Source organism: Mustela erminea, chromosome 6, assembly GCF_009829155.1.
Source record: "Mustela erminea isolate mMusErm1 chromosome 6, mMusErm1.Pri, whole genome shotgun sequence".
Taxonomy (NCBI): Eukaryota; Metazoa; Chordata; class Mammalia; order Carnivora; family Mustelidae; genus Mustela; species Mustela erminea.
Window position 1 is genome coordinate 54,755,840 of NC_045619.1, and position 17,922 is coordinate 54,773,761.

The 17,922-nt window shown below is 41.5% G+C and overlaps 1 protein-coding gene across 1 annotated transcript; it reads right to left on the minus strand.

Annotated features, from left to right (window-relative positions):
- Positions 1-11,340: 11,340 nt before the first annotated feature.
- LOC116592370 (sialidase-like) lies at positions 11,341-16,988 on the minus strand. The gene is made up of 7 exons (XM_032345608.1): positions 16,814-16,988; positions 15,008-15,383; position 14,936; positions 14,679-14,898; positions 12,728-12,775; positions 12,216-12,266; positions 11,341-11,572 (listed from the first exon to the last, which is right to left on the minus strand). The coding sequence occupies exons 1-6, from the start codon at positions 16,884-16,886 to the stop codon at positions 12,244-12,246; spliced, it is 741 nt and encodes a 246-aa protein (XP_032201499.1). The 5' UTR covers positions 16,887-16,988; the 3' UTR covers positions 11,341-11,572; positions 12,216-12,243.
- Between the last annotated feature and the right edge of the window lie 934 nt (positions 16,989-17,922).

Below are 17,922 nucleotides of genomic sequence, written 5' to 3' on the forward strand. Positions count from 1 at the left end.
CTCGTGTGTGTGCCTTCATAGCGTACTCAGGACCATTAATTCACCTGGAGCCTCCCGGATGTGGTTTCATGGAGGGGAAACACCAAGAAGGAAGGAGAAGGAAAGGTCCCAACTCTGACCCTTCACTCCCCACTGGACCTCTGCTAACAACCTCGCTCTCCCCAGATTGGGGTGAATGACAGCAAAGGGGCTGCTCCCTCCTAAGTAAGCCTGGCAGTGTCCAGCTCCAGGTGCTGAAGAGTCTTTGGTGGTGATTTTTTTTTTTTTTAGAACAATATTCTGTAGTCCCCAACATCAACTCTGCATCTAACATCACCTGTTAATTGTACTTGAATTTCTCTCATTGCAAAACTTTTTGTTTTCCAAAGAGTTAATAACCATCTTTTCCTCCCTTATTTGTGGCTTTTCTTTTTTTAAACATCTAAGCCATCAGGCAATCTCCACCGAGATCAGCAAAGTCCCTCTCAAAGCAATTTTCCTCACCCTCAAAACTGTCAGATAATTTGCTTTTGTCTTGGAGATTTTCTTTTCTCCCTTTTAAGTAGTGATTTGGGAACAAAGGCAGAAGAAAAGATAGATAAAATTAAATGTTCTTATGACGCACAGCCTAGAGGCAAGTACTTGAGGCAGGCAGAGTATAACAGTCCTCCAGAAAACTCCCAAGGACCTTAAAGGGAATTCTGTGCTAGAGGGAAGAACCACCTTTACTTGACTCTTGTCCTCCAGGATCCTGGGAGTCTCCTTTACCATATGAAAGTCCTTTTGGAAACTTCCCTTATCTTTACCTCCCCCAACTCCACAGTACAGAATCTTCTTACAGTCCTGGGGCAACTGCCTTTCTGCCCTCGGGTCCTGTCCGTCTGCTTTAACAGTACCACCTTTGTGCACCAAAGATATGTCAGGAATTCTCTCTTGGCCACTACTTCAAACCACATCAAGTAGGATGATGGCTCACCTCAGTTAATAACGCATTCCTCCTTTTCGGTTTTTTTTTCTTCATTTGAGGAAGCACACCATGCCTTCTTTTCTTGCAAATGAGTGCACGAGAGGCAAAATAGTTCAAGATCTTTCATGTCTGAGAATGACTTTAGTCTGCCCTCTTGATACTTTGACTGGATAGAAGACTCTAGGATGAAAATTATTTTCACACAGAATCATTATGACTCTGTTGACTGTTTTCTGACTTGCACTCTTGTTCCCTTATCGTGCTCTCAGTTCATTGTAGATGACTATTTTTCTCACTGAAATCTTCAGGATCTTTTTCTCCCCCCAATTTAATTAGATATATGTTGATGTGGATTGTTTTTCCATTTCTTGTACTGGGCACTGTATCCCAATATGGGGCCCCAATTCTGGGCCCTGCAATTTAGAAGGGACCCCATACAAACACCAAAACCAAAGGCATTGCTCTTTCTTTTCAGCCATTAGACAATATTTTAAAAGCTCAGCCAGTAAATTTTATTAAAAAACCAAGAATTTGGGGGGGAGGGTAAAAGGGACAAAGGCTGAGCCGGGGCCCTTCAAGCCTGAGAATGCAGGAATGAGAATGTATCAAGAGAAACCATTCAGTTTCTGCCTTGGGGCACTAGTGACCAGGCAGACCGGTTCTTCCCCTCCCCCACCCACCCCCAATGGGCAATTGTGCTATCTGCCCTTCCTAGGCTCAATGACAGAAATCGGGGAGATGTTTCAAACTTTCTGGAAACCCTAAATCAGAACATAGGCATGAGGGAGGAAAATGTATCTAGCAGGTTCCCACGGAAGCTTGACCAAGTCAGCCCTCAGCCCAGACCAGCTTCCCCCTTGCTATTCCTGCAAACAACTTGTCCCCTCCTACCTCTTAGTTTGCATAGGCAAGGGTGGTGCCCAAGAACTCGAGGGCCTTTCATCTCTAGGCTTGGTCGAAAGGACAGTCTCCAAGGAGAAGGCCCCAGACTTGGGCAGATACGTGACCTGAACCTAGGCCTAGCTCCGTTTATAACTTGAGCATATTTACAGATCTAGTATGCAGGCCTCCATTCATACTCCCGCACTGGCCTCTGCAAAGGCTAACTGGGAGCCTGTGGATAATCACGGGACCGTTTCAGTATGGAGAACCATCATTAAATTCTGGGAAATTCAGCATTTAATAATTTCTTTTCCACTGTTTTCTGTTTTCTTTAAAATTTGTGTTAACTGAGTTTTCTTATTCCTTTTCTTATAACCATCTCTTTGCCTTTTTTTTTAAATAGGGGAATTCCTTAATTTTACCTTCTCTTGAACTTATTATCAACTTTACAAATGTCAGTATTTCTATGTTTTCTGATTGATGTTCTTTTTTTTCTAAGTTTTTACTTATTGTTTTTAGTAATCTCTACACCCAACATGGGGCTTGAACTCAACCCCAAGATGAAGCATTGCTCACTCTTCTGACTGAGCCAGCCAGGCACCCCTGGTTGATTCTTTAATAGCATCCTATGCTTGGTGCAAGGAACAGTATCTTATCCCTCAGAATATCTTAAATGTTTCCTATGCTTTTCATGTTTTCTGTGTTTCTTCTGAATTCCACCCTTAGTGTTTCTTAAGTGCTTTCTGATGGAGATTTCCTTCAAATATCTGGTGATTCTCTGCTTTCTTTTCATACACACAAGTTAAGACACTGAGACAATGAGAAAACTCCGTGTGCATTGCAAGCATTTTGTAGAAACATGTGCATCACAGTAGGATGACCAGATGGCCTGATCACTATTTTATTGAAGACCTACTCTATATGCTTTCTCTGAGATTGCTCTGAGTCTTCAAAAGAATCTTCTTGTCTCCTGCTTAGCAGGCATATTCCTCACTACTGGCACTTGGGAGCTGGCCAGGATAAGCGGTTGGGCATCTCTCCATTCATTTCACTCAGTTGTAGTGCTTTTGTGCAGCATCTCACTCACTCATATCCTCTTCAGTGACAGCTTTCCCAAGTCCCATACCTCTCTGGTTCAGTTTTCCAGGAAATAAACTTCTCTCTCTCCTGCTGGAATAAGAGAGGATATGAACCTATTTCCTGCCACCTGTTTTACCAATATCATCATCTCATCTTTAGAGCACCTGGGCCTACACTCCTTGAGCCTTGCCAGGGCTTCATGAGGACAACTGGTATGCTTCTACTTGGTACCACTTGTACCCCAACCAGACTTGTACAGGTACTTGAGAATTGTCTTTCTCCTGTTATATCATTACGATTTTGTCTTCAGTTTTCATATATTTTGACTTATAATTGTCCTTATAGTTGTCCTAAAATGTCCTATAACCCTTTTAGCAAAGATGGTGTTTGAATTTGTTCCTTGTTTTTGTTTGGGTATGGCCTTTGAGAAAAAAAGGGGTTGAAAAATGTTTTTACTACTAAATTAAAAGCCATTCTCAGGTACATTTCAGGAAAGCAATATACCAATATGCTAAGAAATCAAAACAAAAAGTTACCAAAGCCTTATAAACCAAGGCTTCAGTTCCATCATTCCACTTACACAGGTCACATCTTGGTAGCCAGTAACTTTTATGTTGCTAAAAGACAATGGACATTTTTCAGTCTTTAGATTAACTTGCTTCTCAACAGTGATGGACATTGTTTATAATTCTGTCCTACTTGGTTCCATAATACTGTATGTACTCATTTTGTATTCTAACTCTCTGATTGTTCCACTCACTATTTCTTTCAGTTAACAAATATTTATTGGGTCCTTACTTACTCCAGCTGTTTTACTAGAGGCTTAGGGCATAATGATAAATACAAAATCATGATTGCCACCACCTAGGAGCTAACACCATGTGTGTCCTTCATAGATGTTTCCGTTTGGTCATGAAACTATAAAATTCCTCTGATTTTATTTTAGATTCTTCTTGTCTCTTCTCACCATATACTATCTCCTTAGAAAAATTCATGCTAAGGAAAAAAAATGTTAACTATGTGAGGGGATGGATGTGCTAATTAATTTGATTGTGGTATTTATTTCAAAATGTATTGATACACATTTGATATGATATATGATATACATAATCATATAGTATACCTTAAATAGACATATTTTTGTCAATTATACCTCAATAAAACTGAAAACAAAACAAAACCCCTAATCCTTGTCACAGCTTCAAATGTCATCCATGTGCCAAGGATACAAAATTTTATCTCTTGCCAAGATCTCTACCCTGAGCTTCACACCTTTATCTACACTGACATCTTCATTTGACTATTTTAAAGGTACCACTCAATATTCCCAAAACAAAATTAATGGAGTAATGTTAACTCTAGAGACCACCATCCAATAATTCACACAATACAAAATCTGTAGTTGGCTGTCTCATTCCACATACAAAATCTACCAGCAATTTTTGTCCTTTTTTCCTAATTTTCAAAGTATTTCTTCACTCCATGCACTTGTCTCTATCTCTGTTGCCATTCTCACCTACACTTTATACAATTTCTTCCTTGCTTGGTGATCCATAATCATTCTAGCTTTCTCTCTAAATCCTCCTCCAAGTTGTAGTCTACAAGCAGAGTAAGTTTTTCCAACGATGTATGTGATCATGTAAAAATCTGCTAGCCCCAGCTTTAAAATTCCCAAGAGCTCCTTGAATAAAAACAAATCCTCAAGGCAGCCATCAAGGCCAGTATGATATGGTCCCCTCCTTCTTTTCCAGAAACATCTCACATCTCGCTCTCCCTGTCATTCTCTGCTGTAGACTGGCTTCTTCTTTCTGTCTTTCCCACTCCTTCCCTCTGGAGCACGTGTTCTTTTCTCACACTCTGGAATGTGCTCTACCAACTCTCTCTTTACCAACCCCACCCTCTCTTTACCAACTTAACTCCTATTCATACCCTTCTATTATGAACTTGCATGAAATCATGTTCATTTCCTACTGAATTCTTATTTCGATTTGTAACTACACATCCATTAGTGTGTTCATTTGATTCATAGTTCTTTTTTTAATCTTCCCAGTCCAGTATAGTACCCACAATCCACATGGCATTGTTTAATAAAGTTTAAATTAATTAAAATGAAGTAAAATGTTAAATTAGTTCCTCACACTAGCCACATTTCAAGCCCTCAATAGCTATATGGCTACCATATTGGATAGCACAGATAGAGAACATTAATTTCATCACAGAAAGTTACACTAGCTACTGCCTTAGACTTTATGCTCCAATAGAGAACTGGATCTGGTCATCATTGTGCCTACAGTGCCTAGCACAGGGCTTGTCAAATACTTTGTAAATGCACACATGAATTAATGTTTGACACAGTTTTATTATTCTCAAAATAAGAAAGAAGCTAAATATTCAACATCAGAGAAATGGCAAAATAAAAGTAGACTCATACAATCATTAAAAACATTTTAAGTTTCTTGGAATAACACGGTGAATATTTTTTTAAATAAAAGTTAAGAAGAAAAGGAGGAAATAGTACCATGCACAATCACTATTATGCAAAACAGTCTGCATAGAATGAGAGGGATGCAAGAAAACAGTAGCACAGGTTATTGCTGGAAAAGGACTATGGATAATAAATGGCATGCTGTCCAGACTTTTCTGTATTCAGGGTTTTCACAATGTACTCCTATCACAATAAAATTGAGGGTGCCTGGGTAGCTAGCTCACTTGGTTAAGCAACTGCCTTTGGCTCAGGTCATGATCCTGGAGTCCCGGGATCAAGTCCCACATAGGTCTCTCTGCTCAGCAGGGAGTCAGTCTGCTTCTCCCTCTGACCCTCTCCCCTCTCATGTTCTCTCTCTCAAGTAAATAAATAAAATATTTTTTTAAAAAGGATTTATATTAAAAAGTTTAGGACTGGTATAAGTTTTATAATTTTAACCTATGTTTTCATAGACAATGGGGTTATTTATGAGTTAAATGCATAGTGTATGCAAAATTACCTAGCATGGTGCATGTCAATAAAAGTTCAACAACTGCAAATCCATTCATCTACTCTTCTATTCAAAAGGAATGGCTTCCTTTTTTCTCCTTTGTGACCACTTTCTAGTAAAATTATTAAATCTGATGATTTAATAAGTAGCTACTCTCTTTAGCACTAGAAGCATTCAGAAAGAAGCAAAAAAGCCAAAAAAGAATGCAGATGAATGAATCCATCATGAAATATCATCTGACGGCTCATGAGCATTAATGATATCTAGTTCTTTCTCTTCATTTAAATGTCAATGATTCTGCATTCTGACATACAGAAGTTTCAGCCTGTTCTCTACTTATACATAGAGCAGTGGCATCCCCAAGTAAGCTTCCCTCAGCTGTTTTAATATGGGAAACAAAACCCAGTCCCAACTGAAAAAGTGCCTGTTCCTTCCTTGTTTATTCCTAATATAAGCCAAGTTCTACCTCTAGAAAGGTTGAGTATATGCACTTTTTTCTATTCCTCCCACTAGGTAAAACTAAAATCCTGGATTTCACATATAAAACAAACCTAAGAAGACTCTGGAGTTGGAGACAATAAGGCAGATGAGCTGGGCGCCAAAGAAACAACATGGTGCTGAATTCTCTAGATTTTCTTTCTTTTTTTGGTTTATAAATTCCACACTTGTAGCTGAACAAACCACCCACACAAAAATGCCCATGGACACAAATGAAAAAAGCCCCAAACAAAACCTATTCCCTCTAGCTAAAGAGCCAGGAAACAGAATCTGGCAAGACAGAAAGCATTTAGGTAATAACCACTCTGCTACAGTCAAACAGTACAGAAAACACTATGACCCCCCAGGGGAGACCTTAGACTTCCACACTTGCCAGGCTGCCACAGGTACCCCAACCCTCCACCAGACTAGTATCAGAGAAGGCAGAGTAGGAACTGGACCTTCCATCCCCAGCTGGCTATATGAACACCACAGTTTTTCCACCCGATGAGGCCACTGGTGACCAGATAGGGAGCCTGGCCTTCCTGCCCCATCCAACAGTAAAAAAGCACCCACCCTTTCCACACTAGGGTGGTGTCCATAGAAACTACATGGAAAGCAGTAAAAAGGCACTTCTACTCCTAAGAACAGGTGATATCAGTGGAGACCTAGTGGGGCCAATGCGGTCTCCTAGGGAACCAGAATTCCATCCCTCACCCAGCAATACTGGAAGAACCCGTCCCTGATTAGTGTCAACAGAGGTTGAGGGGAAAACCTATAATTATGCCCCCACTCACAAAAATGTAGTGTACTTCAACCCCTTAAATCCCTTTCCCCTACTGGAGTGGTCTCAGAGGAAGCCAACTAAGACAGAAGCTTGAAATAAGATCCAGAGTCTCACAATACCTAAAATATCCTGGTTTGGTCGACAATCACTAGGAATCAGGAAAATCTCAACCAGACTAAAAAAGACCACCAGTAGTTGCGAGAAAGAGAATGAGAGAGATGCTGTAATTATCTGACACAGATTTTCAACCAGACACCATAAAAATGCTTCAATGAGCCATTACGAACATGCTTAAAACAAATGAAAACCTTTTTAAAAAAAAACTCAGCGAGGGGCGCCTGGGTTGCTCAGTGGTTTAAGCCTCTGCCTTCAGCTCAGGTCATGATCTCAGGATCCTGGGATCGAGCCCTGAGTCGGGTTCTCAGTTAGCCGGGCAACTGCTTCTGTCTTTCTCTCTGCCTGCCTCTCTGCCTACTTGTCATCTCTGTCAAATAAATAAAATCTTAAAAAAATAAATAAAAAAAAAAGAAACTTAGTGAAAGAAACAAGTCTCAACAATGAAAATGAAATGTATAAATAAACCAAAAGGAAATTTTAGAAAATTAAAATTGAAAATTACAATAACCACATCTTTAAAACTTAATCAATGGGTTCAACAGCTGAGGGGGGCAATCAGTGAACTGGATGGATAGAACAATAGAAATTACACAATCTGAACAACAGAGAGAAAATAGAAAAAAAATAAACAAAAAACTTAACAGAGCCTCAAGGTCCTATATTGTAACAGAAGCTAATATGCAGTCATCTGAGTCTCAGGAAGAGAAGAGAAAGAGGGCAGGCCTGTAAGAAGTAAAGGTTTGAAACTTCCCAAATTTGGCAAAATATGTAAACCTAAAGATTCAAAAAGGCAAGCAGACTCCAGCCAAGATAAACTCCAAGAAATCTACACCAAGACACACAGTGAAACATCTGAAAATATAGACAAAGAAAATCATCTTAAAAGCAGCAAGAGTAACAACTTGTCTGAAAGGGAAATGTAACACAAATGATAGCAGAAAACATTATCAAAAACAATGAAAGCTGAAAGAAATGGCACATGTTTTAAGCTCTGAAGAGAAAAGAACCGTGGATCCTAATTTCAACATGGTGGTGACATCCATGTTGAGATTCTAATTTCAACAGATGGTGAGTTTCTCTTCCAGGAATGAGAGGGAAATAAAGACACCAGATGAAGGTAAACATGAGAATCTGTCACCAGCAGACCTAATTAAAAACTGGCTAAAGGATTTTTCTCCAAACAGAAAGGAAATGATAAAAGAAGGAACTGTGAAACATCAAGAAGAAAACCTAAGAAGGGGAAAATACGGGGAAATAAGACAGCTTTCCTCCTCTCTTGAGCTTTCTAAATATGTCTGAGCATTGAAGAAAAATGATAATGCTATGTGATATGGTTCTACAGGTATGCACCATGAATAACTTAAGGTGACTATATTATAAAGAGAGGAAGGTAAAGGGAGACAAGGAGGTAAGATTTCTATAGTTCAAAGTGGTAAAATGCTGACCCTAGCAGACTGTGGTTAAGTTATGTGCATATCATGTATAATACCATATGTAACCACTAAAGAAATCTGTACAAGGAGATACACTCAAAAATACTACAGAGAAACCCAAATGGAAATTTTTTAAATATTCAATCATACCACAGGAAGGAAATACATAAGAAACAGTTAAAAAAAAAAAAAAAGACCAAACAATAACAAAAACACAAGATAAACCAAAACCAAAAAGTAAAATGGCAAATTTAAGCCCCCAGCGTCAATCACTACAGTAAATGCAAATGGCCTAAAGCAAACCAAGTATTTGAAAATTGGGATGTTCCTGGATTATAGAAACTAATAGTTTACACATTATCAAAACTTGTGCAGTATTTGTATTTGTTTATAAATCATGTAAATAGTATTTATTCATTTCAGAGTGTAATTAATTTTGTATAATTAATAATATCATACCAACATGTGCATGATGTAAATAACTTACATAAAGCTCTCAGCTCAGTCCCTGCCTGGCACAGAGAAGCCTTCAGTGGTAGCCGCTATCATGAGGACAGTAATTATGTGGGGCTCCTTGTCATTTGCTTGCTCTGTATGTAAGATTTCCTCAGGGCTGTCTTAGGTGCCTTACTCCTCCTGTGTATACTGTTTCTAAATGTCATCATCTAAATCGCTTTAATGCCACTCCTACCAGGATCAGCAAAATACTCAGCACACATTATAAATTCCCTCTTCGACCAGTCCCCAGGTTTGGTACTCACCCCATTATTCTCTAGGTGGCCACCTTTATCATTTGGAATTAGAAATGAAATCTTTTTTCTATTCTAGATAGGTCCTCATGATTGCCTATTTTGAATCCACTAACTTTTCCTGACTTAATTTTACAAACCACTCCAATGGTCATAAAAGTCCATGCTGAAATCTACTTGAGACTAAGAAGAAAATGGGAAGAAAAATAAGAAAAATAGTGATTGGCAAAACAAAAATAGATTTTATCACCTTAAAAGGGATCAGCAGAGGCCTTGGAACTACTTTTCTATTTAGAGAAAAAGACCTGAGCCTAGGGGCTTGATGAAGCCAGGAAAAGAATCCTAAGATTGGGCGTGCTCTAGTACAAACTTATCGTTAAGAGTGGGGGATTTATTACATACTGTATCATAATCACTGGAGAACATGGAGTAATTTTCCCTGAGATCAGCTAGTAAACTACTAATTCTTTGAATTAACAATCCCAAACATTGGTGTATTATTTGTTGAAATATATTAAGAAAAGAGGAACTTTCGGGGCACCTGGGTGGCTCAGTAAGTTAAAGCCTCTGCCTTCACTCGGGTCATGATTCCAGGGACCTGGGATCAATCGAGCCCCACACTGGGCTCTCTGCTCAGCAGGGAGCCTGCTTCCTCCTCCCTTGGCCTGCCTCTCTGCCTACTTGTGATCTCTATCTCAAAAAAATAAATAAAATATTTAAAAAAAAAAAGGAAATTTCAGTCTATCTGGTGTAATTGACTCATTCTACAAAAGGAAGCTGGGGTTCACAAGTGGTAGAAATACACCTAAAATCTCTTTCCAAGTCTAAATTTCTGCCATTTTAGTTTGTCATTTACACCACTGCACAGGCATATTGCTGAGTACAAATACATGCAATGCAGACTAGTTTTACAAAACTCATATGTATCCTTTTGTAAAAATCTAGTGTGAATATTAAAAAAAAAAGCATGGAGGGGTGCCTGGGTGGCTCAGTGGGTTAAAGCCTCTGCCTTCAGCTCAGGTCATGACCTCAGGGTCTTGGGATCGAGCCCCACATCGGGCTTTCTGCTGAGCAGGGAGCCTACTTCCTCCTCTCTCTCTGCCTGCCTCTCTGCCTACTTGGGATCTCTCTCTCTCTCTCTCTCTGTGTCAAATAAATAAATAAATAAATCTTAAAAAAAAAAAAAAAAAAAGGCATGGATAATTGTCTCCACCCTGCACTGAAACCAAACTAGCTCTGGAGTGAGATGCCCTAGCCTGTCTGTGGTATGAAGAACAACGGCCTTGCAAAGATGCACCCCTCCTAATTCCCACAATCAGTGAATATGTTAAATTACATGGCAAAAAATATTAAGGCTGCTTATCAATTTACCTTGAAATAGAGATTATCCTGCACTATACAGGTGGGGCCCAAAGTGTGCTCAGGGTCCTTACATGGGGAAGAGGCAAACAGTTGTCAGTGTCAGTGACTGTGATACAATGAGAATCAAACAGTCACTGCTGACCTTCAAGATGAAAGAAGGCCAAACAAAGCAGGCAAGAAAACAGATTCTTCCAGAAAGGAACTCAGCCCCACTGAGGCGTCCCCATCATGACACACTTTTAACCCAGTGAGATGCCTTCAGACGTCTGAGCTACAAAACTGTAAAATAACAGTTCTGTGCTGTTTTTAGCTACTAAGCATACAGTAATTCATTAGAGCAGGAATAGGAAAACTCATATACCTTCCATAGTTGATCTCATGCTTCCTGGGGCCATCTAGAGTTGGAGCCTGGCTATAAAGTGTCTACCAGAGAGGAATAAAATGACTATTGGTACTAACACAAAGCAACTAAGCAATCTGATCCTTCATAAAATAAAAACCATTCTCAAAATTCAATTCCAAACAACATTTATTGAGCCCCTAGGAGATGGGACATGGTTAAGAGATAGCCCTCCTCTGTGTGGGTATAAGTCCCGCCACTCAGTTTATCCTCAGCTGGTACATCTTATGTCTTACTAGTCCTTTACAGTTGATCAGTGTCCTATAATGGAATGGAAGCCTTGTTCAGTAGCTCAGGATCTTCTTAAAAAAACTTGTGGTTAGAAGAGTGATGTTCTCAACTAATGGAAAATCAGCTTCATTTCCTAAATTTAAAAAAAAGTGGGGGGGGGGGGGAGTTAGCAAGAGTAAGCAATGTTCGAGATCAGACTTGTCATTCCAACTGCCCACTGTGACTCTGGACATGTGACTCCGTTTCTTTCAGATGTAACTCCTTACTCTCCCTTCCTCTCCTTGTGCCCAGAGAGAGGTAGTTACACTGTCCAGGTAGCCATTTTACTTCGTGAAGAGACCATTTTAGAGACTTCCAAAAAAGCCAAAAGCAAGGCCAAATATAAAAGAGGGACCTTCCGATTCAGAGCTCCAAGGCTTTACAGTTTTTAACTGAATTGTATGTTTTGTGTATTGGAAAATCTGATGCCTTCTCTTCTGCTCTCCCTTTAAAAAGACTCCACAAACTGAATGAGGAATCCATGTCCTAGATAGACTGGAAAAACGGAATCTTGGAAAACTCAAATAAGAGGACTTTATCTTAAAGCCTATTTAGTTGAACTTTCAGACAGATTTGCAAGATAATTCAGAGAAGAAAAAGGTTGCCTCTGAGCTCCATGTGAGTTTTTCTAACTGAATCACTTTGGACTCTTCTCCCAGTATGTGAAAACCAGCACAGAACATGGTATCAAACAAACGCCCGTTAAGGAATCAGAGCAAAAGAGAAAAAACTTACAAAAAAAAGTACTGAGATGGACTCATTGCTTCACACAGAGGTGCTCAGCTCATCTGCAATTAAGTAAAGAAATGGTTGGTTATATTCACTTCAGTAAGGATCACACACGCAGTATGTCTAGCATTCAGCTGAGGGCCTCAAGTAGCTCTGGTAAACGGAGGGTTCCACTACATCTGGGGCACCCACTCTGCCATGCCTGAAATCCTATCGGAGGAAATGGAACACAGATGGACGCCATGAGAAGCATCTGGTTGAAGGGGAAGTCTCCACTCATTCAGAAGTCCCTGACCTATACACATCTTCATGTATAAGAAGTGTATCCCCTCCACTCCCCCAGACTGAGCAAACATGGCACCTGAGTGAGAAGGGTGTAAACATAGAGTACCTCCCAGAGTCTTACTTACTCAGTCTGTCCTAGAAAGCCTCCCAAGGTGGGAGCGGGGCAGGGAGGGGGGATAATAAATCCCTCAAAGACTGAGAAGAGGCAAAAAAAGATGAAGATGTTTGGCCTTACCTGGTCTTCCAGTCATGGGCTCTTCTGAATCAGCCTCAGTGACATCTTCTAGAAATAAAAGAGTGAGTTTCTTTAATTTAAAAGGCTGAGTTTTACATTTTAAATTTGAAGGCTGGATTTTCTCTTCCTATTAAAAATCAAAGCTTCTCAATGTGTATTTATGTCAAATCACTATGTTGTACACCCTGAACTTACACAGTGTTATACATCAATTACATCTTAATAAAACTGGAAAAAAGTTAAATAAATAAATGCATTATATAGAAAAAAATAGACTTATTTTATTGGTAATTTCCACAGTCAGAAAGCATCTCTTGACAATCAGGTATGGGGTCCAGTATATTAATTATCAGAAATGACCAGATGTATCTTGTAGTCAAACATGAATGTTTCCTAATGCCCCACAGGAAGGGGGCAGAAGGAGATATCATTAATATAGATTAATTCTGTAATCAACCACTACAGTTTGGGAAGATAGAACACAATATTGAAGTAGAGTTTCATGTGGCAAATGATGTATATTCTTTAGGGAAGACAATTAGTGAAGATTTTTTTTTTTTAAGATTTTTTATTTATTTATTTGAGAGAGAGAGTGAGAGAGAGCAAGCATGGGAGGGGAGAAGGTCAGAGGGAGAAGCAGACTCCCATGGAGCTGGGAGTCCAATGCGGGACTTGATCCCGCGACTCCGGGATCATGACCTGAGCCGAAGGCAGTCGCTTAACCAACTGAGCCACCCAGGCGCCCTGGAAGATTTTTTTTTTTGAAGATTTATTTACTTATTTGACAGAAAGAGAGACCGTGTGCGCACACGCATAAGCAGGAAAGTGGGAGAGGGAGAAACATTGATGTGGACCCATGACCTGAGCCAAAGTCAGACACTTAACCAACTGAGCTACCCTGGCACCCCTAGAGAAAAGATCTTAAAGCCAGGGAAACTACTCTTTTTTAATAGGCCTTCCCACTTACATTGTTTCTAGATTCCTCCAGCTACTATCTGCAATACCCCCACTATTCTTAGAGCAGGACTGGAAGATAGATCTCAATACATGTTAGCTATTACTTACAGACATAAAGATCAGACAGTATGGAAAGGTAAGACCCCAGGGTCTTTCTTAGCAAAAATTCCAAGCATTCCTTAAAGTATCGGGGTTTATTTGTGGGGGCTGGAAGGCCTCAAAATTTTATGGTCCCTTGGCTAAGTGGAACACAAAAAAAATGTAAGGTGAAGACTTGAAAGAGGGATTAGAACCATTGCTTAATTCATGAAGCTTTCAAATTATTTTTCTCTTTTGTTCAGTCTGTATTCAAGTAAGATTTACAATTACATAACCTTCTCTCAAAAAGTTCTCTATGTAAACTGAACTGAAACGAACTAGAAAAGAGAAGAACTGTTAAACCCTTTGTGGCCACCACATCCTTTGATCCACTGGAGACACCAAAGAGCGCCTCCTCTTTGAGAAGCCCCGAAGGCTGGGGACCTGACCAGCACTGGGCAAACCTCTGGGACGGAGCTCTGTAGGCCTTCAACCAATTCCAATTCCTCACACTCTGGGAAAATGCTTGAATTTTCAAGTTTTGGAGAAATTTTTCAAAATTTACTCTACCTCAACACAGCAAAAGTATCCCCAAATGTCTAAGTTACCACAGGAAATTTCTAGGCAATAGCCTGTAAACAAGAAAAAGGAGGGAGGGAGGAAGGAATTTCAGCATTTTTGAAGTTAGGAAACCCTACCCATGGCTTTAGTGGTTGCTTCCTCAAAGCTATGAATGTTTGATTCCACCTTAAGAGAGAATTCTGGGACAGGAAAACAAAAGATGGGTTTGATCAGGAGCTTACACTGGGGAATCAAGTACACTGGAGGAAAAGCAGGCTTGCCCTCAGAAATGCAAAAAAATGGGAGCCCACCCACTCCTATCCAGGCCTCCTCTCAAGCCAAAACTGTCACCTACCGAAAGCCTGTGTGTCCTCAAAATGCACACCCATGGTCGATTCCACATCACTAATGGAGGCAAGGTCAGTAGGAGACTCCAGGTCAGTGGGGGACTCCAGGGTCGCAGTGGAGTCCAGGTCAGTGGGGGACTCCAGGTCAGTGGTGGACTCTGGGGTCAAGGTGGATTCCAGATCAGCAGGGGACTCTGGGGTCTCAGTAGAATCCAGATCAGCAGGGGACTCCAGGGTCGCGGTGGACTCCAGGTCAGCAGGAAACTCTGGGGTTGCAGTGGACTCCAGGTCAGTAGGGCACTTTGGGGTCAAGGTGGACTCCAGGTCAGCGGGGTACTCCGGGGTCGCGGTGGATTCCAGGTCAGTGGGGCACTTTGGGGTCATGGTGGACTCCAGGTCAATGGGGGACTCTGTGGTGGCAGTGGACTCCAGGGTCACGGTAGAGTCCAAGTCAGTAGGGTACTCGGGGGTGGCAGTGAACTCCAGATCAGTGGGGCACTTTGAGGTCATGGTGGGCTCCAGGTCAGTGATGGACTCCAGGGTGTCAGTAGACTCCAGGTCACTGGGAGATTCAGGGGTTGTGGTGGACTCCAGGCCAGTGAGGGATTCCAGGAAGGCAATGGATTCTGCGATGGCCAACTCTAGTTCAGTGGTCAAATCAAATTCATTAATCAACTCAAGGTTAGTGATCCAGTTTAGGTCACCAATGAATTCTGGAGGAGCCAAAAAAAAAAAAAAAAAAAAAAAGAAAGAAAGAAAAAAGAATAGTTTCAGTACTTTCTAGGAAGTCTATTTTCACTATCTCTACAACATTACAAGCTAGATCTCTTTCTGGGGAAAAGCTGGAACATAAAAGGGTATATACTGAATCAAGTATGATCTCACCCCAAGTTTCTCTTCTGCCAAGTGCTAGAAAGTGCAGAAGACTAACTGCCACCCACGGTGTCCCCTACATCTGGTCAGTGCAGAAGGAACATTCAATACTGGGCCTCTGTATGCAAACTGGTCAGACTGGAACAGAATAAAAATTCCAAGAATATCCCCGCATAATCCTTCCAAGTCCCTGAAAACCACCACCAAAAACCAAAGAGGGCAAGGAGCTAGACGAACGGCTATTTCCAAGAATGGATAAACAAGAATAGAATCAACCCTAAAATGCTCTACTTCTATCACGTTTCCACTTAATGGGCGAAGTCAAGGACCTCATTTTTCCGGCCTGTCCCACAGAATCCATAATCCAGACATTTGGGGGCTTGCTTACCATAGAGCATCATAACCCTATAAGCCTGGTGAGCACACAACCAGGCTCTTCTTGGGCTACGCTGAAAGATATCCAGGCTCTGTGACTGCCTGTGTAACCAGGTGACAGGCACCCTGGCAATGAGGCCAAAATCATTAGCTCTCTAATTTAGTCACTGTGCTTTACCATTCATTTACATGCAGTAGAGAACCCCAACCCCAGCATCTGTTAAAGTGACAGCTACCAGAGGGGGCACCGGGAGGAAGAAGTTGGAGGAAATAATTACTTGAATGCTAATGAATGAACACCCCTCCTTCTAAGAAATCAAATTGAATTCAGAAAGAATTATGAAAGCAAGCTTTTGAGGGAAAAGCTTTCCCCCAAAAGCGTTCTTTCTGCCTGGTTCATGCGGACACTTGTCTCGTTCCTTTCTCAGTGGGAATCACAGGTTTCCAGACCCACTGATTTCCATTGCACGGACTGAATTAGCTGCCAAAGACCTTTGAACTGTACTGCTGTATAAAATGAGGACATAGCCCGGACTTTCCAGCATGCACTATGTAGAATAAAGCGTCTTTGGGCCCAAGAGTGAATAGGATCCTAGCAAACCTTCAGGAGTTCTCCTGTCAGCCACCCTAAGCCCATCTGGCCCAATCGTAGTACCTTCATGAGGTCAATTCAAGTACCTAACCCACGTCTCAGCCTAGCCACTCCATGTGTCCAAGGCTTCAGAGTTCAGCCAAGCATCCACCCCATCTTAACACCAAGTGGACAGAATTTCCCTTTACAATCTTCACTGCTGGCTTCTCTCTTTCTGCTCCTGCAGAAAGACACACATACACACACCCCGTAAAAAAAAAATTTAGTTCCATTCTCCAAGAGACTTTCCAGTGGTTCACTTACCCTGGCGTATGACGGGGTAAGCCACAGCAAGGGTGAACCAAGCTGTGAGTACCAAGCTCTTCCCAAGCATCATGCCAGCCGGGAGCACGGGGTCCTGGTGAAAATAAGGAGGAAGGTGGCAAACACGAATGTTCCGGACAGAGTTCCTTCGAGCTTTTATGCAACCCACAGCCCCAGGTCCCTGAGGGCAGCATTTTCAGCAGGTTGTTTAAAAAAAAAAAAAAAAGTAAAAACAAGCCTCCCCACCCACATAGCTATCAGAATGCCCCTGGAGCAAAGGCGGGAAAGGGAACTGGGGACAGGACAGGCAAGGAGTATGGAAAAACTCTTGATAAGGATTTTAGCAAAACTAGGTTGTCCCTTAACCCTTAGAGCGTGCTAGCTGCTTCTCAGGGAGGCAGGCGAAGAGAGCTAGCTCTACCTGGCTGGAGGTTACAAGTTTGTTGCCCCCGAAAAGCCACTCTCAGAGTGTGGGACTGAGAACCACAGTCAGAGCCTGCCGGCTACCCTGAGTCTAAGGGAGAGCCCTGTTGTAGTCTCCCCCCCCCCCCACCTCCCGGCAGGTCTGGTAAAGAGAACTGTCAAAGAGAGTAAGAAATACTACTATTACTACTCCATAATAACAGAAATAGCTAAAATCATACGGTTTCCTAGGTGCTACGATCTTATTTGAGTCTCACCGCTACATACAAGTGTGAGGCGTTGAAGTACTTCTTGGCAGTGAGGACTGGCTCCTGCTACTGACGTTCCCAGTCCTCTAGGGGGCAGTAGTAAGTCGCCATGTGCTCTGAGCGGCAGCCCTGATTGGAGGACTCCAGCCTGGAGCTGTGGATGACTGAAAACAGACGGGAGGGTGGGGCTGGCTCACGTGAGTCCGCCCCGGCGCTCAGTTGACTAGTCACAGCCCTTACCTGGAAAGGAGGTCGTGATAGCAGATGCGCGACGCCCATCCCGGGGTCAGCCTCCCGTGAGGTGTGTAGGTCTCCGTCCTTCTCAGAAATCACAGGATTGACAGTACCATTGAGAGAGAACTCTCACTAATAGTAATAATAACAGCTCATACTTATTAAGTGCTTAACTGTGTGCTACAGGCATATATTATTTTATCC